The 24,478-nt window shown below is 48.8% G+C and overlaps 1 protein-coding gene across 2 annotated transcripts in view; it reads left to right on the top strand.

Moving 5' to 3' along the window:
• Positions 1–4,844: 4,844 nt before the first annotated feature.
• The window catches only part of TDRD7 (tudor domain containing 7), a 42,141-nt gene continuing 22,507 nt past the window's right edge, over positions 4,845–24,478 (top strand). The window contains exons 1-5 of one of the 2 annotated variants that reach the window (XM_086479114.1): positions 4,845–5,051; positions 11,667–11,808; positions 13,250–13,470; positions 17,741–17,816; positions 18,927–19,144. In XM_086479114.1, coding sequence (XP_086335240.1) covers positions 4,845–5,051; positions 11,667–11,808; positions 13,250–13,470; positions 17,741–17,816; positions 18,927–19,144 — 864 coding nt within the window. Of the gene's footprint in view, positions 5,052–11,666; positions 11,809–13,249; positions 13,471–17,730; positions 17,817–18,926; positions 19,145–24,478 lie in introns of both variants that reach the window. The other variant, XM_086479113.1, reaches the window with a different exon arrangement.

Here is a 24,478-nt window from a genome sequence, read left to right on the forward strand (position 1 = left end):
ACACCTGCAGAGAAGGGAACGCTGCTGCAGGTGAGCTGCAGGGTGTCTGGGCCTGATGGGAGGATGGTGAGGGGCTCTCCATCACTGGCAGCAGGCAACAGAGCTGACTTCATGAGGCCTCATGGCATGCAGCTGGTGACCATCTTCTGCCTCTCTGTGTGGGGCACTAATCAGAAAGCCCGCTTTTACACTGGGAGTTCAGCCATGTGTTTGGAACAACAGATGACACAACCGAAGTCCAACCTGTGGGATCTAGTGGTTTCAAGTATGCAGCAGTGCCTTAGGTGTCTGGAGCTCAGCAGCTGCCTGGGTACAGGCTGAGCAGGCACAGCCCCATTGCAAGGGTCCTGCAGGACCAGGGCAGTGCAGATAAGGCGTGGGTGATACCTGGGCACCCAGCAGCCCCCAGCCCCTCCCTGATGGAGAGTGCATCTGTCAATAGAGAGATCCAACCATAGAATTAAATTCAGTGAAGTTTTCAGTACTCACAAATTGAGGCAATTAAGTTAATTTAAAACCCATGCTCTCAGTAGAATAGACGCACTTAAGTGTCATTCCTCAGTGTGTCCCTCAGGAAGATGACTTTAGCTGCTTCCTTGGAACAGGACTGAGGTTGCACCGGCCCCTCAGGGGAACAGGGCAAGGCGCACGCAGGCGGCACCGGCGGGGTAGGAGGGCCCCCATCCTGCGAGCACACGGAGCTCCGCGGCAGCTCCAAAATAGCTCCCGCCGCCTCAGCGGGGCGCCCATGCCAGCGGCCCACGGCGCCCCTTCCCGCGGGGCGGCAGGAAGCGGGCGGCTGGCGCGCATGCGCCGCAGGCAGGCTCGGGCGGCGCAAAGGCAGGGGCAAGCCCGGCCGGTGCATGCGCGCGAGGTTCCCCAGGGCGGGGAGGCGGGTGGTGCGGGGCAGTTGGCGGCGGTTGGGCGCGAGCGGGCGGTGCTGGGTGGGGCCGCGCGGGCGCTCACTCGTCGCGAGGGGAGCGGGCAGCGCCGCCGCGCTGTCCCCTCACAGGGCGGCGGAGGCGCTCGGCCTGGCCTGGCCCGGCCCGGCGTGGCCCGGCCCGCAGCGGCAGCAGGGGAAGAGGCTTTGGCTGGTGTTGAGGTGGTGGTAAGGAAGCGTCGGAGCCCCGCGGGGCGTAAGCCCTCCCGGGCGGGGGGGTAGAGGCAGCGCGGGGTGTCAGGCTCTGCCTGTCAGCGGGGGGCTGCTTCTCCTCAGTGGCTCCCTTGTGACAGAGAAAGTGTGCCGACTTCAGCGGGTTAGTGACTACTTTGTGCCTTCAGAGAGTTGTGTTCCACAGCGTTGTGTTTGTAGTCTTCTAAAAGTGTGGCTGTTAGGGAGTTCATCTTTCTCAGCAGGAAAACTGTCCTCGCTTCCTTTTTTTTATTGGCCTGAGTAATAATCTGCAGCATGGAAACCTTCTTGCAACTGGAGGCTGGTCAGCTGTTTTAAGCATAGTGAAAAAAGTTTCGGTTCAGATGCTGGAGAAGACTGGTTTGAACGATGTGCCCTGGCTTACTGACAGAGGCTCCTCGGGCTGCGTTTCCAATAAAGTGTCCTGTGTGGAGGCAGTCAGCCACTGGGTGAATGCCATAACTGTTGAATGACCTAACCTTAGAGCAGCTGACCACAAAAAGATTTTAAAAAGCTTCAGAAGCCACTCTGAGCTGTGTAGCTTTCTACTAATGTATCTGTGGGTTACTTACTGTCACTGTTCCTGCATTGCAAGCCTTCTGTATTATTGTTAGCAGTAGGAATTGGAATGTTGTTCAGGTGTAAGTTGAAGACTGCGTTCAGTTTAACCTTTGTATCCTAGTATCTGTCATCTTGTTTAACTAAGTGAATTGTCCACATGGCTGCTCCTCATAATGTAATTTAGAAGGGTATGTTTTTATGGTATACTCTTTGCTGTTTCTGATCTATCTCGGTTCTGTAGTATTGGTGTACTACAGAGATATCTGATGGTGGCGTCCCACATGTCCCTGCCCCCTTTCTGTTTTCTATTGAAGTTTTCTCTTCTGAATCAACTTTTGAAACTGCCTTCCCAGGTTTTTATAAATTTTCTTTGTTGTCACTCTTTGCTCAGCTGTGATGGGTATTGTGTTAATTTTGCCTGAGCAGAAACTTAAATTCAGGCAGTTCAGATAAGAGAACTTTCAAGAGCTATATTAACAAAATAAGAGTTTGGGTATATTATTTAAAAGAAAGAGTAGAGGAAAAGGCCCCAAAAATGCTTCTCGTTGACTTTTCCATGTTTCTTGTACATAGGCAACTTGGAACACAGTTGCAGACAGAAGAGGTTTTTTTGGTGTACTTCTCAGTGTTTGATTCTTTTATATGACTGAAACTTTAAACCACTTAAGCATTTGTCCACTACATGACATCCCCATGACACTTAAGTGGTCCAAGAGATGTGGACTTCCTGGGCCTTTTCCTTCTGGCGGGTGAACATCATCACCTCCTCTCACTCTTTGAGGCGCATCCTGTGAGGGTCTGTTTCCAGCTGTGAAGTCTCTGAAAGGACGAGGGAAGGATCCAGATACCCACTGTGGCTGCCTCCCATTGCCATGTGGAGGTGTGCAAGTGCCAGTGTTCCGCGTGTGCTTCTCCTCGGGCACAGTAAGGCTGTGGCCCGTAGCTGGGCAGAGGGTGGTGCGCAGGTAGCTGTGGTAGGGGTTGTTCCAGGATCAGTCAGTGAAACACACGGGACCGGCAAGGGCAGAAATTGCTGTGGCAAAGAGCTGGAGTACAGTTATGCCTGTGACCTGAATTCCACACAGGCACAGTCTTCCTTAAGCACCATGAGGGTTTCCAGCCTGTCAGAGAGACAGTGGCCGAGCTGATTTCAGTGATAGCTTACCCACCTCGCCGCCCTCCAACACACAAAGTGAAGTTTGTTATAGAACTAGTTATGCTGAAATTTCCGTGATTGTTCATGCTGAAGCACTTGTGTGTAGCAGGTTATTGAACCGTGTGTGTGTTCACATGTATACGCTGGGCTGTTTGTATAGGTGTAGGTAAGTGGGTGTGCCTGTGTGTGAATATACGCATACGCACAGAGAGACAGGGTCAGGTTAGTCAAGCGCCATGTGTGCATAAAGTAAAACTGTTCAGGGAATGGTGAAGAATAGGACTGTGAAGAATAAGACTTAGTGCTGTGCCTTCTTGCCTGGTACCTGAGTTGGGCCGTTGTGAACTTGGATGCAGGAAGGTAGAGACAGTGTTAGTGTTTGTGCATAGGCTGAAACATCGGGCACAGTGTCTGAAATGTGCTGAGGGTTGGGATTTCTCTTCCTTTTGAACTTGGTGTGTTGCCCAGGGTGATTTCTCCAAAAAAAAGGAAGTGGTGAGGGGAGAGGGTCTGCGTCTGCAGAGAGCAGTGCACACTAACTGTACATGGCATCCCGCACAGCAGTCCTGCGGTTGCAGGCAGCTGCCTGGTGCTGCTGCCATTCGGGGAGAGTACTGCACAGGTGGGCAAGTGGCAGCCGCTGACCTTCGTGTGCTTGGAGGTGAGGGACTGTCCTGTTGTGTCTTGAGCTAGAGAGACTTGAGAAGAGTGAGGTCCCTTCTGCCAAGCCACTGACTCTGCTTGTGTTGCACATGAGCTGCTGGGGGGTGAAGAGGCAGCGTTTCAAACACCTGAGCATGCTCAGCATTAGGACTCACCCCTGCGTGCAGCACACGCTTTGCGAGCAGGGTTGGTCCTGGGTTGTGTGAGAGCTCTGTCTGGCTTCAGTGCATGATCATGGCAGGGTGGTTTCTCTGGTGAAACCACCCCTGAAGCAAGTGAACGTCTGCGAGAAGAGCGGCTGCCCAGGAGCACAAAGCCTGCCTGGCAGTGCTTGTGCCTGGAGTTCCCTGGCATGTCGTGAGCGCAGCTGGCTGCCCTGGCGAAGCCCTGGGTGTGCGCACCCTGTGAGATGGGGTGGGTGGGAGGCCTTTAGGTAGCTCTGGTGCCCGGCCTTCCCGGGCATGAGCCCTGGCTGGCAGGTAAATCTTCTCCTGCAGCATCCTGCCAGCAGTCTGGCAGCCTGTGGCACTGGGGCAGGTGCTGTCAGAGATGAAGCAGCGGACTGCTGACGCCTTTACCAGTGCCACAGTGGAGGGCACATGTTTCTCTGGATGGGGCGGTCGCCTGGCAGTGAGACAGGGCAGTGTTGGTGCTGGCTCTGTGGCGCTCCTGCTGTGTGCAGCCCCCAGCTTGCAGGGAGCGGGTTTCACTGCTCTTGGGTTTTATCTCTGAAGAGGCATCTGTGGAGTCGAGGCGTCGTGCACCTGTGGGTAAGACGTGGCATGGCTGGGTGCATGTGGTTTCGATGGCGGAGCTGGCCCGCGCCCCTGGGCGTTCACGCAGGGATGCGGATTCACATGAGGGAGGAGCAGCCATGAGCTACCCGCCATCCCATCACTGTCACCGTGGGGCATGAGGAGGGAGCCCTGGGTGCCGAGGGCAGCGGCATGTCCCTGCCCCAACGCCAGTGGAAGTCCTGGCCCTGCGGGCGGTGGCGTGGGCCAATTGCCTGCCAGACCCACCCTCCTCTGGCCATGTGATCTGTGGTGATTGACTGGCAGGGCCAGGCCATGCACAGGGGCTGCTGTGCTCCTTCAGCAGCTTCTTCTGACAATGTCATGCCCCTTGTGTTTCACACCACCCTATGCTTGGCTGGCAGGACCAAGCACCTACAAGTGTAACTGGAAGTACCTCCAAAGATGAGCCACTGAGCTGCTGAATCCTTGCTTGTTTGGAGGGGTAGGTTGAATAGTAAAAGCTGGTATTTTTAGCTTGTGTGTGTAAAAATGCTTTCTTTTTTTCTCTTTTGGGGTGGAGGCAGCATAGGTGAAGATGCAGGAGGCTGAACTTACTGAAAAAACACTGCGAGCTGTTCTTCATCCCTTTAAAAATGGCATACCTTTGTCAGAGCTTCAGGATGAATACAAATCCCTGACGGGTGAGTGGATTCCCTTCAGGCACCTGGGATATGACACACTGGAAGGCTACTTGGAGAGCATCCCAGGAGTGGTCAGAATGGAAGGGAACAAAATGGGAGAGGTAAGAATCAGTCACCGCTCAGAAATGGCTTTTGTGTTTGTAAAGTGTGCATGGTTCATAACTTTACCTCTGCCTGTACCATGGATTTCTGAGAAAAGTACTGTAGCGTGCATGTGGTGCAGTAGCGCTGGGAGAAGTGGAAGCTGTGGCATAGACCAAGTGCCCCCTATTTTCCTGCCTCTGCATACAGACTCGGAAGTTGTGTTTGCAAAAGGTGGAAGGTTTCAAGGCATTTTCCCAGAAACAGGAGTTCTGGCTGGAAATACGGTTTGTGTGACTGCAGACCTCTGGTCCCTGTCTCAACATTTCTAACTCAGAGAGGGGAGGGGCGAAAATTGATGGGTGGTCCTGGGACCTTAAAGAAAGTTAAGTCGTGTGTGTGTGGCTTGATCACCTATCTCTTCAGAGTTTGGTTTAGTATCATCTTTTTCCTGCAGGAAAACCGTTGTGGGTGCTGTTGCTTATGAGCCTGACAGCACTTGGTTTAGGCTTAGAACTCTTGTTTATCATGAGTTGTGGTGCTGCAGGACCATGAAGACTTGCCAAAGAGAGGAAGAGCCTGTGCAAGTGATGTGCCTTGATGCAGGAGTCAGTGCAGAGGTCAAGGAGAAGGTGGAGCAGAGCTGAGTGTGGTGGGAGAATTTTCCCTTATTCCTTAGCCTTTCCACACTAGCTTGTGTCACCTGGTGGCTGCCAGCTTGGAAGCAGCTTGCCAGGGTCACAAGCCTCCTTGTCCAATAATGTGGAGTTCCTGGTTTTGAGTTGGAAGGCATTCTCTTGATGGTTGGCATAGCTGTGTGACTTGTAGATGATCTGTTTGAGAGGAGAGCTTGGAGCATCTCTGTCATTGGAGCCATGTCTGTTCCTGGAGTCTGTGTAAATGGTGGAAGAGGAGAAAGCTCGCAGATGTTTGGCACAATGTATGGCTGTCAGAACAGGTCTGGAGAGACAGCACTTAAGGCTGAGCTCCCTCATTGGTTCAGCTGGATCAGGTTAGCATCTGGGAACTCAGAACTAGGTCTTCCTGGTTAGCTGTGAAGAGTGTGATGAGAGGTGTCCTGAGTTTTGTGCTGATACCTGGAAATGTGGCTGGTTTTAAGCAAGAAGTTCCCTTGCTGCATTTTTGCAACTGTCAGAATTTGCCCTTTTGTAGTAGGTATCCAAGCTTGGCGTTCGTTTTCACTTGCTTCTAGCCCGCATCAGCTGCAACTGCATCAGTAATGTGAATGCAGGTACCTCTGGGAACATGTGTGGTGCTGCAATTTAATGCTTCCTCATGGTGGCTCTGGCAGATAGCCATCTGTTTCTAACTAGGGCCTTGCAGGGTGTAATCTGGTATCCTCCCATTCCCTTGAGAGCCTTGCTTATCCTCTAATACGATGTGTGCTGAGAGCCTTGTGGACTCTTGGATAGCACTAGAGGCTGTGCCTTCTCTGTGGCAGCCATAAGGAGAGAGTGAAATGTGGCTTTAGGAGGTGGAAAAGGAGAAAGCTACTAAACAGGAGACTTGAGATAGTGGAGCAGGACTTGCTTTGGTTTAGGAGTGCTGACTATGCTCTACATGTCTGAAGCAACTGAGAGGTAGCACCCTGAGAACACCTGGGAGGCAGGAAAGATGGAAAGACTGAGCCCATGTTGCTTTTTTGTGACCTTCCTGTTGTCTCTGTCCGGAGTGTCCCCTGGGCAAGCATTGAGCAGAGAGTGGCAAATGGCCAGCACTGGCATGGGCTGGTAACTATCTGGGACTGCTCCCACGTGTTTTCCTGATATAGGACCTGGACAGTACTTCAGTATAATGCTTTGCTCTTCTTTCACGCCTCTCCAGAATATTTGAGTTCCATTATAATAAGCTGAGACCATAGCTCAGACTCCACACAAACCTGCTGCAAAAGCATGCAGCCAACCAGTCTCTCTTCCTGGCTGTGGGAGTACTCTGACCTCCAAAAAGGCTGCCAAGACCCTTGCCTTTTCCTTTAATCCCTTTGGGGACAGTGGAGCAGGAAAGCAACCCATGCAGAGGTCTGCTAGCAGCTCTTGATCGTGGCTGCGGGCTAGGTAGTCCAAAAAGGGCTTTCCGTCCTGCTAGGGCAGCTGTCCAAGACATAACCACAAGAAATACATTCAACAGGCAATAAAAGCGTTATATAAAGTGGGCAGTAAATAATACAAATTGATCTCAGAGTGCTCCATGTTACATGTTCCTTAAATCAAAGGATTTGTGTGAATGAATATTGCCTAGGTAGCTGATGCTGAACAGACAAGTTGTGTTGGAAAGGCAATGATATAAATTGTCCCCTGTTCCTCTTACTACTGAACACTAATTTAGCCTTCTTGAATGTAGGCAAGATGAACACTGACAGTTATTCCTTCACGCAATAGGTATGTTCTCCAGTTTCCATACAGGATGAGGATTAAATTCAGTATACAGAAAACACTGCAAGGGGACTCAAATTGAAATACTGTGCACCTGCAACAGGTGGTTATGTCTTTTCAAGGAACCCTGCTTTGCTTTGCTTCGTGTTCAGTTACATGCAGCTCCTGGTTGCACCTTCCTCTCAGGAAACTTTCGCTTCTTCTCAAATAACTAGGCCCCTCCAAAAAGAAGAGTTTGAGGACTCTTTTCTCTGCTGCAAGTGAGTTCATCCACCCATCTCTTTTTACATCTGAGTTCGTTCTAACTCAAACCACCATTTATGGTAAACTCAAAGTCACTATGATGTGAAAACAAGGGAAGAAAATGCTGAAAATAATTTATGTTAGTAACAGGAAAAACCTGAAATGTACCAAAGATGTAAAAATGTGCATTTATGAAACTATAATAAAACATGTATGAACGAAAAATCTTTTTTGTTGAGACCTTGAGAACAGAGCAAGGCTGAAGGTGGTCCATCCTGCCAGCATCCACATGAACAGGAAAATGCCTGTTAGCCAGGAGAATGCAGAAAGCTTTCGTGCCCTTCTCTGGAAATGGGCACAGCTGGGCATCTCTGAAGTGCCTGTACCTGACTGCCACAGCATGGGGCACAACCAGGAGAAACTGGAGGTCTGTGTGCTGTTCAGGGCTGCGATCTCGTTGGGGTCATGGAGAGCTGTTGCGAGAGCTCACGCAAGTGGTGTGCTGCCGTGAATAGACACAGGCTGCTGAGGAGTTATGGGCTGGAACAGCAAGGAGGGGAAGTTTCTGTGAGCCCCTCCAGGTGTGAGAGCATTGGGGATGCTCCGAGCTCTGCCTTGAGGTGGATGATGAGACAGCAAGAACTTATGGGTAGTGGACAGACCAGTGTATGGGCCATGTTATGGTGGGTGTCTGTTACAGAAACCCTGATGGGGAAGAAGTGGTAGATAAAGCAGGTGATGCCTTCTTCTGGCAACTGCAAGAAGCCTCACATTTGCAGGCCCTGGTCCTCATGGAGAACTTGAGCCGCTGCCATACCTGCTGGAGGGACGAGACAGCCAAGCATGAGCAATCCAGGATGTTTCTGGGGTGTGCTGATGACAACTTCCTGACACAAGTGATGAGCTGATGACAGGAGATGCTCTGCTGGCCCCAGTTCTTACAAACAAGAAAGAACTGGTTGGGGATGTGAAGGCTGCAGTGACTGTAAGCTGGTGGTGTTCAGAAGCCTGAAAGGAGGGGAATAAAGCAAATATCAGTATCAACAAGCCAGGACTTCAGGAGAGCAGACTTTGGCCTGTTCAGAAATCTGCTTGGAAGACCAGTGGTCCTGGAGAGAAGAGTGGTCCAGGAGAGGTAGTGGATTTTCAAGGATTGCCTCCTATCTCAAGAATGATCCATCTAAACAAGCAGGGAAAAAAAGCCAAGTTGCAGCAGGCATGCATGGATGGACAAGGAGTTCCTGACTTAATGTTACCATTAAAAGCATGCATACAAGAGGCAGAAGCAGAATTGGGTGAGGTGGAAGGAATATAGAGACACTGTCCAAACATGCAGGGCTGGGCCTAGGAAAGCTAAAGCCCACACGGAGCTGATTCTGGGAAGACACATGGAGGGCAACAACAAAGATTTCTACAGGCACATCATCAGCAAAGAGATGACTAGGGAAAACATCGGTCTGCTGGTGAATGGGAGTGGGGACTCTGTCTTAAAAGACACGGAGAAGGCTGAGAGACTGATTGCCACGTTTGCCTTGGTCTTTACCGGTAAGACTAGCCATCAGCAATCTCAAAGCTCCTGAGACCAGTGGGCAAGTGCAGGACAAGGAAGACTTACCTTCAAGTGGGGGAGGATTAGGCTAGGGAACATTTTAACAAACCAGACATGCACAAGTCCATGGGTTTGTTGCAATGCACCCACAGGTGCTGAGGGAGCTGCCTGATGCTGTTGCAAGACTACTCTCAGTTACCTTGGAAAAGTCATGGTGGTTTGTGGCAGGTTCCTGAGGACCAGAAGAAAGCAAGTGTCACCCTTACCTTCAGAAAGCGTGGGAAGGAGGATCTGAGGAACCACATGCTGATCAGCCTGACCTTGATCTCTGGGAAGGTGATTGAGCAACTAATCCTGGAAAGCTGTTTCAAACATATGAAAGACAAGAAGGCAAGTAGGATTAGTCAGTGTGGATTTATGAAGTGAAAATCGTATTTGTCCAAACAGATACCCTTCCAAAATGAGATGACTCGTTGGTTGGACAAAGGAAGAGCATTGGATGTAGTTTATCTGAATTTTGGTAAGGCTTTTGACAGTCTCTCACAAAACAGTTGCACAAAACCCATGGGGAGATTAGTCACCAGTGGTGTGCCCCGGGGTCGATGCTGGGGAAATGTTCATGAATGATCTGGATGATGGGACAGAGATCATCCTTAGCAAGTCTGTAGATGATAGGAGGGACTAATAGGGCAAATGGGTGTGCTGCCATTCAGAGGGACCTCAACAAGCTGGAGAAATGGAACAACAGGAACCCTGTGAAGTTCAATGCAGGGAAATGCCAGTTCCTGCACCTGAGGAAGAATAACTGCATGCACCTGGGCAGTCTGGGGGCTGACCAGCTGGAAAGTAGCTTGGCAGAGAAATTCTGAGGTTTCTGGTAGACATGACGTTCACAGGGAGCACCACTGTGCCATTGCAGCAAAGGAGACCAGCAGCATACTGGGTTTCATTAGGAAGAGTGTTGGCAGCACGCTGATGGAGGTGATTAGGGCTGAGTAGAGGGGAACAGTGAGACCGTATCTGGGAACCTGTGTGCAGTCGCATGCTCCCCAGAACAAGAGAGATAGGGACACACTGAAGCAAGTTCAGTGAATAGCCATGAAGATGGTAAAGGGGCTGAAACATCTTTGAGGGTGGGATCAAAGAGCTGGTACTGTTCATTCTGGAGAAGAGAAAGCTCAGGGGGATTTATCCATGTATATTAATACTTGCTGGAGGGAGTAAAAAAACAAGGAGCCAGACTCCATCTCCAGTTCTCAGTGGTATCCAATGAACAGACAAGAAACAACAGGACCAAAGTGAAATACATGTAACTCCATTTAAACATTAAAAAACCCCACTTTTTTACAGCACAGGTGGCTAAACACTGGAACAAACTGTGCGAGTCTCCATCCTCGGAGATATTCCACCTCCGACTGGACAATATCTTGAGCAAATAGGTCTAGTTGATGCTTCTCTGAGCGTAGATGCTATATGAGTTGGCCTGTAGAGATGTCTTCCAGCATCAATTTTTCTGTGATTCCTTGCATTTAGACTACTGCACTGGTGAGCCTACTGTTACGCTTTTTGCATAGGTGTTGGTGCGCGGCAGGTATTCTGTCTGATTTCTGAGCAGGAGCTCCTCGGAAGGGAGAGCTGTCCTTCAGAAGGAGAGGACCTCCCTCCAATGGCTGTAGGTTGAGCCAGCCCAGTACAGGTGCTGGGTGCGCAATGGAGGAGGAAGAGGAGGGGAAGGACAAGCTGGAGTGCACTGCTGGAGATCAAGAGTGTTGCTTTGTTCCTAGTGTTGTCATCCCTTGCCTATATTTTCCCAGGTGGTTTGGGTCAGCCTGAGGGACCGAGGAGAGCTCTCAAGCAAGCTGTTGCTGCTTAGCAGTTGCTTGCCTTTTTTTTTGTTTGTTTTGACATTTGTTTTTTCTCCTTTGGTTGCCCTGCCTCACTTGTGCAAAAAGCTCCTTTATGGAGTTGCTGCTTGCTGAATTTCAGAGGTGCCGGCCAAGTCCCTGAGTTTCTCCTGTGCTAAATTGTCAATCCCCGTGCTTGTCGGGGGCATGGTTATGAGGGTAGTGGTGCTGTGCGTGAGGGCCCCTTCTTCAGCCTGTACCACCACCGCAAGGCATGGCTGAGACTCATGGAGAGAGCCCCTGAGACCACAGACTCTCATTTTTACTTGGGGGTTTTGGGTGGCTAACCAGCCTAATGTGGGAGGGTGATGGAGAGACTCTAATGGAGCTGACTGGCTGCTTTGCTGATTTCTGAGGTGCACTGCGAAAGGAGAGGGAGGTCTGCAAGGTCTGTGTCTGCTCCTGAAGCCTTTGCTGAGCTGCCTGCAGACCTGCGTGACGCAGCAGTTACAGGCATGGAAAGAGTTGCAAGTCCTTCTGAGGGCTGTGGATGATCTTGGGCCTCACTGACTGTTTTCCCCCCTGTCCTCTTCCTACTCCAACAAGGTCATTTGCCATGCTGTTGCTTGCAGCGAGACCATGCCCGTTGCTCAACTTGTGGCCCGGCAGAGGAGTTCCAAGAGGAAAGTGGGACGGCAAGTGAACTGCCAGATGAGACTGAAGAACACATCTCCAGTCACATTAGCAGGTAAGCCCCAGGCAGCCATGGAGGTCCTGTCTTTGTGAAAGAACTGTGTGGCTGCTAGAGCAAAAGTCTTGGCCGTGAGGGTATGTCACTAATGGCCAGGAGTTGCGTGGTCCTAGTGAAGCGTTTCTTGGAGCGGGGACTGTTGTTGACATGGGTGCTTGTGCTTGCAAGCCATGGTCAGTGAGGAAGCCTTTCTTGACCGTGTAAGTGAGATGTGAATGATCTTGAAATAAAAGTTCTTGGAGGACACTTGGCATTGCTTCCACCTGCCCATGCTTCTGTGATAAATGTGGTTGAGATGTGGGCGAGAAGCGTGGCAAATGCGTGCTTATTCTTTGAGGCCGAGCTCAGCCCATTGTGGAGTGACAGGGGTGAGCCATGCTCTTGAAATGAGAAGGATCCCTTTCAGCACCATCTGTAGCTGTTTGAGCAGCTGCTGTGCTGCTGCAGGTGCCACAACATTGCAGATGGCCAGGGGCTGCTCTTTGTACCTCTGTGCCTTGTGGGTAAGCTGCTGCAGCAGTGTTTTCCCAGAGTCCACAGGTCAGGTTTCCCTCACTGCCATACTGTTGTGTTGCTGTCAGTGGGGTGTCCCAGGATCAGGCCCATCTGCATATGAGCTGGCAGCTTGGAGCAACAGTGGGTCTTGTAGTTTGTTGGTATTCCCCTGTTCTTGTCTGTAACGAAGGGTTTGCTGCTTCTTGTTCTCCTGTGGCCACACCAACAGTCTACCTTGTAGTTGGGAAGCCTAACTGGTGACTTATATCCCAGTTAAACAACAACGGTCGTAAACGCATGTTGATTCACTGCCTTGTGCGGTGATAGCCCTCAGAAGTGTTTGAGCCCAACAGGATTGGTGTGGTACAGCCAGCAAGGAAACAGGGAAGTGACCAAGAGCTTGTTTATCCCAGTGTGGCCTAAAGGCCAATGTGGTGTGTTCCTCTGCAGGTGCTATTTGGTAACCTCTGCTATGTGGTGGAGGTTTGGAGGAGGGTGCTTGCAAGCCAGGATAGAGAAGAAGCAGCCCTTTGGGCAGTGGTGCTGGAGGTGGCTGAGGAGGTGGAGTTAGGCTGCATATGCTATGCCTCTGGGAGGTGCTGCTGCCATTGGGTGGTAAAGGGCCGCCTGACCATGGGTTCCACCTGAGACGTGACCTGTTGTGTCATCTCACAGGTCATGGCTTTTCCAAGAGCATAAGAGGAGGTGGGTCTCCTGTCTCTTTCCCTGCTGCAGAGCAGTGTTTGAGACAGAGGTTTGTGAGTCCTTGGGTGCGAGCCGTGATGCCATAGCAGAGAAACCTGCGACTGTGGCTGAGAGCATCCTCCTTAACTCCCTCCAGGGACCCCATATTGTTCAAAAGACAGTTATCTGCTGTGCTTGAAGTCTCTATGGGTTGGGTGGAGGAGAGCGCTACTTATGGCTATGTCTGCAAACTCTTCAGGAAAGCCCAAAGGAACTTTGCGGCAGCCGAGGTCTTTGAGCGTTGCAGAAGAAGGCAGCAAGAGGCCTGTTCCTCGCCCGCCCCGAGGCAAAGGAGTGGCATGTGGAGTGGTGAAGCCCACTACGGAGAGTGCTCCCCGGTCTGCGTTACCTCCAGCTGCTGGGAGTGGACCATCTAAAGAAACACCCATGCAGAGGCATGTCACAGTGGTAACCAGGTTAGTGTCTGCATGTCTGTGTGTGTGTTTGTGTGTGAGCGAGGTGAGATGCAGCGTGGTGGACCCTTGGGTGCAGCCCTGCCAGCAGTGCGCTTTGGGACGTAGGAATCCAGGCTTCCTTGCAGAAGGTGAAGGTTGAATGTGGATCAGTACCCAGGAGGGAGACAGGTGAACCTTTGCCTTTTTGGATGCTGCCATAGCTACCCTGTGTTCTTGGCCTGCTCCCATAACTTCTGGGAAGAAATCTGGCCACAGGTGTCCCACCAAGGGTATGTGGGGCTGTCGCTGTTTCCCAGGCCCAGGAGGGGGCTGTTGTGGCCAGCGCAATAGAGAGCAGAAGGAGGTTTGTGTGTAGGTGCGAGGCGATGGTGCGTGTGAGGGTCATGGTTGTCTGCAAGCGGCTGCTCTTCACCTCTTGCCTGACTTCTGCGTTGCGGTGTTAGTGTTTGTGGCCCTTCTCGGCATGCTCGGACTCAGCAGCTGCCCGAGTGTGTTTGGGTGAACCGAGAGGAGGGCTGGAGCTGCAGATTTGCTGGGTTAGCGGTACATGCTGGTTTTCAGCCCCTTTGAGCCTCTAATCCAGGTGGCTTACCCAACTGCTGCCCCGTCATTTCTCTTTCTCTTGTTTTCGGCCGCCCTGGGCCATCAGCTGATGGTGGTGAGAAAGTGTTTGCTGTTCCCTCATTGTGGCTGCGCTAAGTCGTCTGGAGCTGTGATTGTGGTGGTAATCCTCTGCAGGTCAGCGGGCTGGGTTAGGAGTCAGCTTGGCATTGAATGGAAATGGCAGCGGTGTGCTGCTTCCACGGTGGCGTAGCTGTGGAGTGGCACGGAGCAGAGCAGCAGCTTAATCCTGCCGTGGTGCCCGCTCTTTCTGGAAGAGCCACAGAAAGCAGGCGCGTCATGCCCCAGTCGCCTGCGTGAGTCCCGTGTGCATCAGGAGTCCTCCCGAGAGGGAGATGAGGGTGCGCTGAGAGCACTTGTGAGAGCAGCAGCCGCTTCAGCTTTTGTGCCTGTGAGCGTGGCGTTTTACTGGCGGCTGATAGCGCTGCGTGTAACCTTCCTGGTGCTCCACAAAGGGCCCCTCGCTATGGCAGTGGTCTGCTGGTCGTGCTTTTTGGGAAGGTGCCCGGCGTGCTGGTGCTGGTGGAGTGGGCAGGTGCCCTGGCGGGGAGGAGGCAGCCTTGGGGCTGCTGGGTGGATCTGCTGGGGCTTTGCTCTGGGGCAGGGCTCGTGTCGAGGGCCAGAGATGCTCCTTGTGTCCGTGAGCAGTCGGGCCGTGGCTGTAGCAGCAGCTGTTTGGATGTGCCCAGGCAGAAATTTGGAGGAGTTCAGAGTGGCAGGAGCAGCAAGGAAGCCGGAGGAGCTGGCAGTGGCTGTGTGAGGAGTGGAGGGTTTGGAGGCAGAGGCCAGGAAGAGAGACATGCTGTGTGCAGCAGGTGAGTGGAGACTCAAGATGGGCCTCTCTATCTGCACCCCAGCTCCTAGCGACGTGAGTGTGGACTGAGCTAACCCCTGTTCCGCTCCTGAGCGAGCTGGGTGGAGCTGCAGTGGAGAAATACGTCGCCAGTCTGTTCTGCCAAGGAGACTGGTGCACAGAGCAGAGAAGGGCCAAGCTGTCCAGCTGTGCAGGAGAGATTTGTTCTGCAGGTCCTTCCATCTCAGGTTGCCCTTGAGCCAAGCACTGTGGGACCAAGTCCTCAGACCATGCAGACCCATGTCCCACCAGCTTTCCCAGGCCTGTGCACCCATGGGTCTGGCCCTCGGGCTCTTGAGAACTTTGCTCCTCTCATCCCTCCAAGCCAAGGCCATTGGTGTCTGGCTTGGGGTTGTGTTGTCACTGTCCACCACCATACCCCTGTGCAGAGCGCCATGGGGCCTGGCCCCTAGCCATGCTGGGCTGTGAACTTCAGGCTCCTTCTTGAATAGGAGAGCAATGAGTCCTATTCTTGAAGCAGAGCTTTGCCACCAAGGCTGCCCCCACTCTCAGCACCCTGGGACCAGGCCCTGGCGTAGTGCTGGGGCTTGGCCCTCATGCTGTGACATGCCACGTCCTCCCTCTGCTGGGCGCTGCGGGACCTGGCCCAAGACATTGATGCCCCAGCTTACGCCAAGTGCACCACTATGGGGCCTGGCTGCTGGGCTGTGCCTTGGACAGTTTCACTGACAACATAAGGGAATCATCAGTCCTCTGTTCCAGGTTCCTTTCCAAGGTGTTCCAGACTGCATGGCACAAGAGGGGAACATTTGCCCTCTTCCTCACTGAAACCTTGTTGCAGTTCCTGCTGGTTTACACTGCACTCATCTCATCTGTGTCACCTTATGTGGTGCTTAAGATGGTAGAAATGGTGAGTGGTGCTGAGGATTAGAATACAGCTATGGATTCCTACTGTGAGGCAGCAGTAGCAGGACAGTCTCCTATTATCTGTGTGGCTAGCTCATAGGTTTGTTTTGCTGGCTGACTAGCAATGCTGGTAATCTCTTTTGAGTCTGCTTCCCTTAAGAGGGGTATTCCCTTTTTTCCTTGGGTATCTGTCCAGCTTGGAGTTGTCCATACTGGTAAATATATGTAGAGAGGGGTGGGATCCTGGGTTTCTTGTAGGGTCTGCATGGCCAGTACAGAACACCTAAGGAGAGACTGTGCTTCTGCTTTGTGTGAAGATCTGTGTCCAGAAGGTAGAAGGTTTTTCTGTGACACAGGTGGAGTGTTGGAAGAGTCTTTTCAGATACCCAACAAGTGCAAGGTGTGAATATGTGTTTGGGTTTCGTGTGGGTGACTTTGCCTTTGTACTTTTTGAGTCTCATCCCACTTGTGTTTCACAAAAGTGCTTGTAGTTGATACACTGCTCAGCATTTCTGGACATGGCTCTCCTGCTTTGGAAAATGATGTGCTGGGCAGTGGCTGTCCTTACTGTTAATGCTGTGGGATGTGACCCAGAACAGAGTTGTTATTTTTGGTGCAAATGACAGCCCATAGATGATGGAGGAGAAGTAGTTTCATCTTACAGAGAGAGCAAAAAAGTGAAGGAGACAAGTTCATGTTAAATCTCCTAAGATGCTGCTTAGAAGTGGTGTGAATGTGGGCGGCCTCTTTCTGATTTGTGGACCTGCTCTGACTATAAAGTTCAGTGTGAAGGCACATAGGGCTACCTTAATACTATACTAGTCTTGACTTCCTGTTGTTACTAGCCTCAGAATCATACTTGACACCTATGCTACCTTCTGAGAGCCCAGGTGAAGCTGGAAAAATCCTCCTTGGTCTTTCTGCCACTGGTGAAGTTTGTGGTTTCCTCCAGAGTGTCCCTGAACTCCAGAGGTGACCAGTCTCCTTACTGACTTCTTGGGCAGAGACCATCTGCAGAGACTGCTCAGTGCACGTGCAGTGGCTCCTGTGGTCTGGAGATGGCTGGTGTTCACAGCAACCTGCCATGCTTTTGTGGAGAGCTGTTTTGATGAGTTCTCCATGGCAGTTCTTCCTTGGGTATGTGTCTTCAGGAGGTGCTTGATCCTGGTCTTTGAACTCTTTCTCCAGGTCTCTTTCCCTTTTGCTTCTGGTGTATGTAATTACTCCACAGCTGATCGTTTCCAAAACAGTCTTAGGGAGCTACACACTGCTGTGACCTCTTCACTGTCAGGAGCTCATTGTGCTGCATATGCTCCCAGTATAAGTGCTGCTCTCTGAGGGACATCAGAACACGTGCAAGCATGGAATTTGTGACCTTTCTTTGGGAGAGCACTTCAGAGAGGGATCTGTTAAAACAGTGTAGCAACGGCATCCACAAAAAGACCTTGAGTTCCTGTGTAGTTTTAGGTGTTCCTCTGAAGCCAAGTACTTTCAGGAGACTCCAACATGGCTACAAGAAGGTGAGCATAATCATGTTCAAAAGCAAGACTGAGAAGCCGTCCAGGTAAAAGACCAAATAGTGAGCTGAACATATCAAATGTAAGACCATCAATGGTGTTATTAGGCCTAGGTGCCTAATATTAGGTGTTATTAGGCCTAAAAGACTAATGTCTTTTTACTGTGCATTTTGTTTCTCACAATAGTCAGGATAATAAGAAAAAACTAGAAACTACCTGTTGATCTGTCTTGTTACTGCTTATCAGGTTGTCTTCCAAGCCAGGACATTGGGAGTCCTCATCTTGTTCAGAGGGCCCACTAGAAGTATGTGATATACATTTGATTTTATGTGTAGGTCTTGTAAGCAAATGGAAGGCTATCCAGAGCCAGGAGAATAATTTAAAGCAATTTTCTCTTCAATTTTAGGTCTGAGAAGAGACTAACTGTCCCACCACGGTTCCAGAAGGAGTTGCAAGTTCACCTATCCAGAAGCTCTTCCTTAGATTCAAATGGTACGTTTGCCCATTAAGAAAATTTGTTGACTAGTCACATTAGATTGGGTGTCGTCTTAAGAAAAATCCATCTTAATACTTGCTTTGAGTGAAGATAGGTTTGGGTGAGAATCCAAGCTCTGTGAGTGAACTGTTTCACTCTGATTTCATGGTGCTGGGGAAATGTGTTTACTTGTCTGCATCTCTGTGTAGTAAGTGTCAAAGCCAATCACAGAGGTAATGTGAGTAGCTTGGAAATAGGACAAACAGTGAAATCCTGGCTTTCAGGAGTAAACAACACAGTAACCTAGCTGTTAGAATATATCCTTCTGCGTGCCTGGCTCCCAGCAGTTGCGCAGCTGGTGGGTTTGACAAATGATGGTTGATTTCCTTGAGTCTTGTCAGTCTGATTTGTGAAACTTCAGGTCTGGTAGCAAATACATCTCTGCAAAGGGAGGAGAGGAGTAGAGATGAGGGAGCAGGCAAGCTAGTGATGTGAACTTCCAACTGGGAATAATGACTGCTTTGCTTCTACACACAATGTATGAAACTGTTGAAAACAGCTGGACAGTTGCTGTCTCTTTCCCTGCTCTGCTGGAGGTCTTCCTTGGATGCAGTAGCACAGAAAGGCTGGGTGCTGGCTTCAGACTTTTCCTCAGGATGTATCTTAGAATGAAAGGCAGATCATTAGTCTGTTTTGTACATCTGTCTGAATTTAGAAGAACGTCCTTGTGTGTTTTGCTGTATCTTTGTTGTTGTGTTTGTAGTTGTAAAGAAACTATCTTGTATTTCTCTTGGGATACTGCCTCAGAGCAGCCTGTCGGCAACAGCGTGGCTGAGGGTTCTGTAACCTCTTCCAGGATCCCTTCAGAAGAAACATTTAGCAATGCCTTTTGAAAATAACTACAGTGACTGAAAATTCACCTTCAGGTCAATTACTAGGTGTCTGAGGTTTCCATGGCTTGGTCCAATTGAAAGTGATTGAAACAGCCATGCTGGGCAGGACAGCCGCATTTTAGAGTTGGTGTTACACTGGCAGCTCCCATGTTTAATTTTTAAGTAGGTGAGTAATCATCTGTCTTTCTGCTGATAAGGTTATGTTTACTTCAAGACTGTATTTTTGTTTAACAGATAACTTGAATACATCCATTGCAGAGACACATACTGTTGCCTCTGGCCCTTCTGCTGCTCATGTCAATGAAGTTCAAAGTCGTATTAAGGAGATTCTGAGCAAGTGCAGCAGTGGTGTCTGGGTGTCAAAGATGCCACAGATCTACCGGGAAATGTACTGGGAGGAGCTTAACACATCAGTGCTCTGTCAGCTTGAGAACTGGCCTCACGTGTGCACAGTAAGTATTGATTGTCATTTTTGTGGAAGATGACAATACTCTACAGATTTCTGAGTGCTCGTTTGCCAAATGTTATTTATGTAGTCTTGTGTTTCCTTTCATGATCTGTAGCAGTGAAGGGGGAAAAAACAAGAAAAAAAAAAAAAAAGAGAGAATGCACCCACCCACACCCCCTCCCAAATTGTAACAATGCCTTCAAAACACCACCTCAAAAAAATCACTGTTGACTGGTCTCACATTATTTTGGAGAAGAAATGTCAGCCTCTATGGCCTCCTGGAGCAAGTGCTCCACGTTGCTGAGTTGTCCTCTTTAACTGACTCCAACACTGACAACCCAAACAGCAGCTGATGACACTTGCTTTCCATGCCATGGTTTTTTTTTCCCTGTTGCATTTTATGCTTTTCCTTGTTGGTGGGTTTGTCTCTTAAATCTATAAGCTACCAGCAAATCCTGTGTGAACAGTCTTAGGTCTATCTGTAATTATTATCTTTCTATACACTTTTCCACATGTCTCTCTCACATCTGAAGTCAAAGTTACGGAATTTTGCTGTGTTAATTAGGCTTATGTTACAATAATAGATGAAAGTGAAGTGTGATAATCTTGAGGGGAAAGATTACAGCTCAGCCCCTTCCTGCCCACCCCCACTGATGTCTGTTACCTCTGTATCGCCGGGGGCATCTTTGTTCTTCACGTTAGGAACTGAGCCACTGCTTACAGGTCTGCCATGGGAGTTGCCATCAATACTGGGCTGAGGATCTTCAGCTGCTGTGCTTTTGTCTCTTCTGGACTCATGGTTCATTTAGGGTTTAGTGCAACTTTGCATCAAGGCTTTGTTTAGCTTTACTTTAACAGGCCAGTCGTGTTAATGAAGACTTCTGACTTCATCAACATCTGTCAAACTGTGGCACCAGAAGGGTATCGAAGTAATGAGAATATCTGCTTGAAGTGACTTTTCATGTACATACTGCTAGGTATTTTCTTGTGTAATAACTTTAAATGCCAAAACCCAAAAGTTTCACTGAGATTAAAAAATTGCTCTTCAGGACTAACACCATTTGCATGGGTCTATGATATTTCTAACACATAGAAAATGCATTTGTGATGTTTTACTACAGACATCAGTCATGTATGCAGACAGCAGCAATTTGTTTTGATGGTTGATGATTGGTTCCTGTGTTATCCATAGAGCAAGCTGTTATGTTTTGAGTTACTTAATTCATGCAGCGAATTTTAGTCTTTTTATAGCTAATGTTGCAGACAAAATGTTACTGTTGATCCAGGATCTTCGGTCTGTGTTCATTGTCCATTTGCTTGTTATCTGTTGGGTCTATCTCTTCTTTCTAGCATGCAAATGAAGTGATTTTATCGTAAATAAGCAGTTATCAAAACTGCAGAAACAGTGTAATACAGCAGCCACGCTACAACAACAATCAGAACTATCAAGTTGTCTTGGCATAGTCAGTCTTATTGTAGAGAACTGTTAATGAGCCTCTAAAGCCTGTCTCAGTTTACTGACTTAGGCAAACCATAGTCATGGTTCTGGCATGGTGAAGTTTGAACTGGGACCCAGGCCTTCTCATGTGAAGGCTACCATACATCTCTTAAATATGATTAGTGATTGTTCCTGGTTCAAACAAGTTGTCTGCAGGTGTACAGCTCTGTAGAGCCTTTGGAATGCAGAGGGCAGACTGAACTCTTCAGTATCAGTAAAGATGCTTCCATGACTAGTTTCTGAATTACTTCTCCTCATTGGGTACTGGAAGTGTCTGCCAGCCTCAGAACTGAAAAAATGCCTGGTGTTTCTCTCAGTACCTTCTTAAAGAGACAACACACTCTCTTATTGAATGCATACTGATCAGTAGTAGCTTAGTTACAAACCACCAGGCAATAAACCTTGTAATATGCTTTAAGGATCTCCAAGCTCGTCGTTTGAGGACTCTGCTGTGGTCACTGTTACTTCTGAATAACTCACATCCCTAAACCTTTCTCTGACAGGAACGAATTTCAGTTTTGACTTCTGTATTGAGGAAAATAATACCTGTGCTTCCGAGGTTTGTTTTTAGCATTCTTCCCAGGGCCCTGAAATCTGTTTTAGTCGACCTTTTGTTGCAACATCATTAGTATCCACATGAAAGAGCAGGAGTGTATAATAGTCTGAAGGCGGAACTAAGCTGTTCAGCCATTGGTGACGTTTCTAATTCAGGCCCCGGGGAGACAACAAGCTTCCCTGAAAACACAGTCTGGTCTTTAGTCTCGTGAGTAGAGAAGAAAATAGCAAACGCTGTTCCGCTGGGGAGACATGTTGTTTAAGCACATGTTAAAATCAGATGTGCTCCTCCCATCTCCACCCAGAAAATACAGAAACAAAAACTCACTGAGAGATCAAGCAGAGTGAAAGGGTGATTCAAGGGGGTGATGGGTAAAGAGAAATAATGGATTCTGTATGAGCAACAATTCGGTTAGATGATTTAGGTGGGGGGAAGATGGAGGTCCAGGCTATAAAATAAGAGACCTGGAGGAGGTAAGTTTGGAACGATCATGATCTTGAATTCAAAAGCAACTGAATACATTCACTGATGAATGGATGATCCCTGGCTTCAGTTGTCATAAATAACTTCATTCCAAAGAAACTGTCACTAACTGATGATGCCTGAACTCTGAAGTCTCCAAAATGGAAGGAAGAGGTATCACTACATTTGTCCTATCCCCTATGCTTTTTCCTAGGCATCTGCTGTTTTCAAAGAGAATGTCAGGTTAGGAACATCTTTATTCTGACCCAGTACAGCTCTTCTAACGCACTGATTCAACATGCCTGTATGTAACTATTCCACAGCTGATCGTTTCCAGACAGTCTGCTGTCTTCTTTCTAGTGTGGCCTTTTTTTCATGCTCATACATCAACTTGAGAAGATGATAAAATATGTCAGTCCCCTGTGGCGTTTGTCAGAAGCTGTTCTTCTTTCATCTTTTTCTCCACATGTCTTCCCAAATTCATTCTTAGAGTTAGAAGAGAAGAAACAGTGAATAGTAGGCAGCCACCTTTTAATTGGCAGAAAGAAGGGATGCATGCTTCTAGACTTGCTTCTAGTGTTTTCTTGTAGTAATGGCTGCCGTAGTCTTTCTGTCTGATTTTTTTAAGGAGCTGGTGGAAAAATAACACTAGCATTCTGAATTTGGAAATTGCAGTTGTGGTGGAAGAGATGCACTTGCATTTCAGCAGTTCTAGAGCAAAGATCATCTTTTTCATAAAACATCCTACTGCATCTGGCTACCTATAAGTTTAACCATTAATCTGTTGTCATCAGAGGCCAGTTTCAACTCCAGTAATCTACCATTCCTCAGTCAGTTGTCTTCCTGCTTTTTAATAAGCATATTTTTAATAAGAATACTGTTTTGGGCCCCTCACTACAAGAAAGATATTGAAGTGCTGGAGCATGTCCAGAGAAGGGCAACGAAGCTGGTGAGAGGTCTAGAGCACAAGACTTACAAGGAGCAGCTGAGGGAGCTGGGACTGTTTAGTCTGGAGAAGATGAGGCTGAGGGGAGACCTCATCGCTCTCTACAACTATTTGAAAGGAGGCTGTAGTGAGGTAGGGGTTGGTCTCCTCTCCCAAGTAACAAGCAATAGGACAAGAGGAAATGGCCTCAAGTGGCACCAGGGGAGGTTTAGACTGGACATAAGGAAAAATTTCTTTACTGAAGGAGTGGTCAAACATTGGAACAGGCTGTGCAGGGAAGTGGTGGAGTCACCATCCCTGGAGGTGTTCAAAAAACATGTTGATATGGCACTTCGGGACACGGTTTAGTGGACATGGTGGTATTAGGTCAACAGTTGGACTTGATGATCTCAGAGGTCTCTTCCAAACTAACAATTCTATGGCTAAGGAATATGTAATGCCTGAGCGCATTATTTAGTGTGCTTAAGTGCTATTGGCATTTTATTGGTGGATACTGTGTGAAAATGCTCCTCAGACTGGAGAACTTTTGCCTGGCTATTGATTTGAAGGAGGAGATTTTACAAAGTACAGGAAAGCTTAGTGTTCTTTACTTCATCTCTTGGATGTCTGGGATAGTGCTGGGCAGGTCCCAAAGGCTGTCTGTCTTCTTGAAGATACATAATTGGGAAAAAAAACAGAGAAAAGGTGAAAATTGGTATGGTCTTTGGTGGGTTTTGGGTGTTTGTGGTTGGTTTTGGAGTTTTTCTTTTAAGTAGCTGTCACGGGTTGAGGCTGGGCCGGCCACTAACGAATGACAGATGCTCTCTACTAACCCCTCTCCCCTCCCAAAAGGGAAAAAGAGAGAGAACAAGGGAGAGAGACTTTACAGTTTGGGAAAGAAAACTGAAACAGCTTTAATGAATAACAATAAAAGAAATTACAAGAATAAGGAAATAATGAAATATATACAGTATGTACAAATAGATACCAAACCAATTCCAAACCCAACTCCCCCCACCCTGATGACGATACATCACTACCGACGCTGCAGGGCTGGCCCTGGGGCAGTCCCAGGCTGGACTTTGCAGCAGACGAGAACCAGAGGCAGGAGCTGGACTCAGGCACTGGATTCAGGGATGCACAGATCAGGATCGCAGACAGAAGAATGGACAGAGTCCTCCTCAGATGTCGGCCGTTGAAGAAGAGAGATTGACCCTCGTGATCCCTCAGCTTTATACTGAACATGACGTCTATGGGATGGAATACTCTGTTGGTCAGGTTTGGGTCACCTGTCCAGTTCGTTCCTCCCTGCAGGTGCGACCTTTTTCGTGCCTGTGACCGTTTTCATTCCCGGCACCCCAACTCGGAGCACAAGACTCAGCAATGACCTTGGTCGCTGTAAGAACAAGTATAAGCAAAGGCCTCTCTGCATACCATTCCTTGGTACCAACTATAAACATCAGGCCTTATCACTGCTAGGAGCAGTCACTGTCTGGAAAAACAGGCTGCTGTTTCAGAAAGTGCCGTTAGTTAGAGGAGACTTAACTGAAAAGTTAAAGCACTAAAACAGAATTAGTTCTGGTTTAGCTCAAACCAGGACAGCAGTCATTACAAGTTGAAGTTATGTCGTTACAAACAGGAAGGTAGAAGATATTTTTAGACAAGAATGGGACTTGTGTATGTTGCCTAGTTGACAGGTAGGATATTTTGTTTATTTTTTGTCTTTTTAACAGTATCTAGGTCTCAGAATATTACTCATCATCTACATTTTGTAAACGTTGTGTCTGTTTGCAGAAAGTGAAACGAAAACCTTAGGAAGGTGGCAGCATCAGCCATCAGTAAACAGACTGACAGAAACAGGATTAGGGCTGTTTTCTGAATCTCTGTTCCTGGGTGG

Source organism: Leptosomus discolor, chromosome Z (assembly GCF_034619465.1).
Source record: "Leptosomus discolor isolate bLepDis1 chromosome Z, bLepDis1.hap2, whole genome shotgun sequence".
In the NCBI taxonomy this organism is placed as follows: Eukaryota; Metazoa; Chordata; class Aves; order Leptosomiformes; family Leptosomidae; genus Leptosomus; species Leptosomus discolor.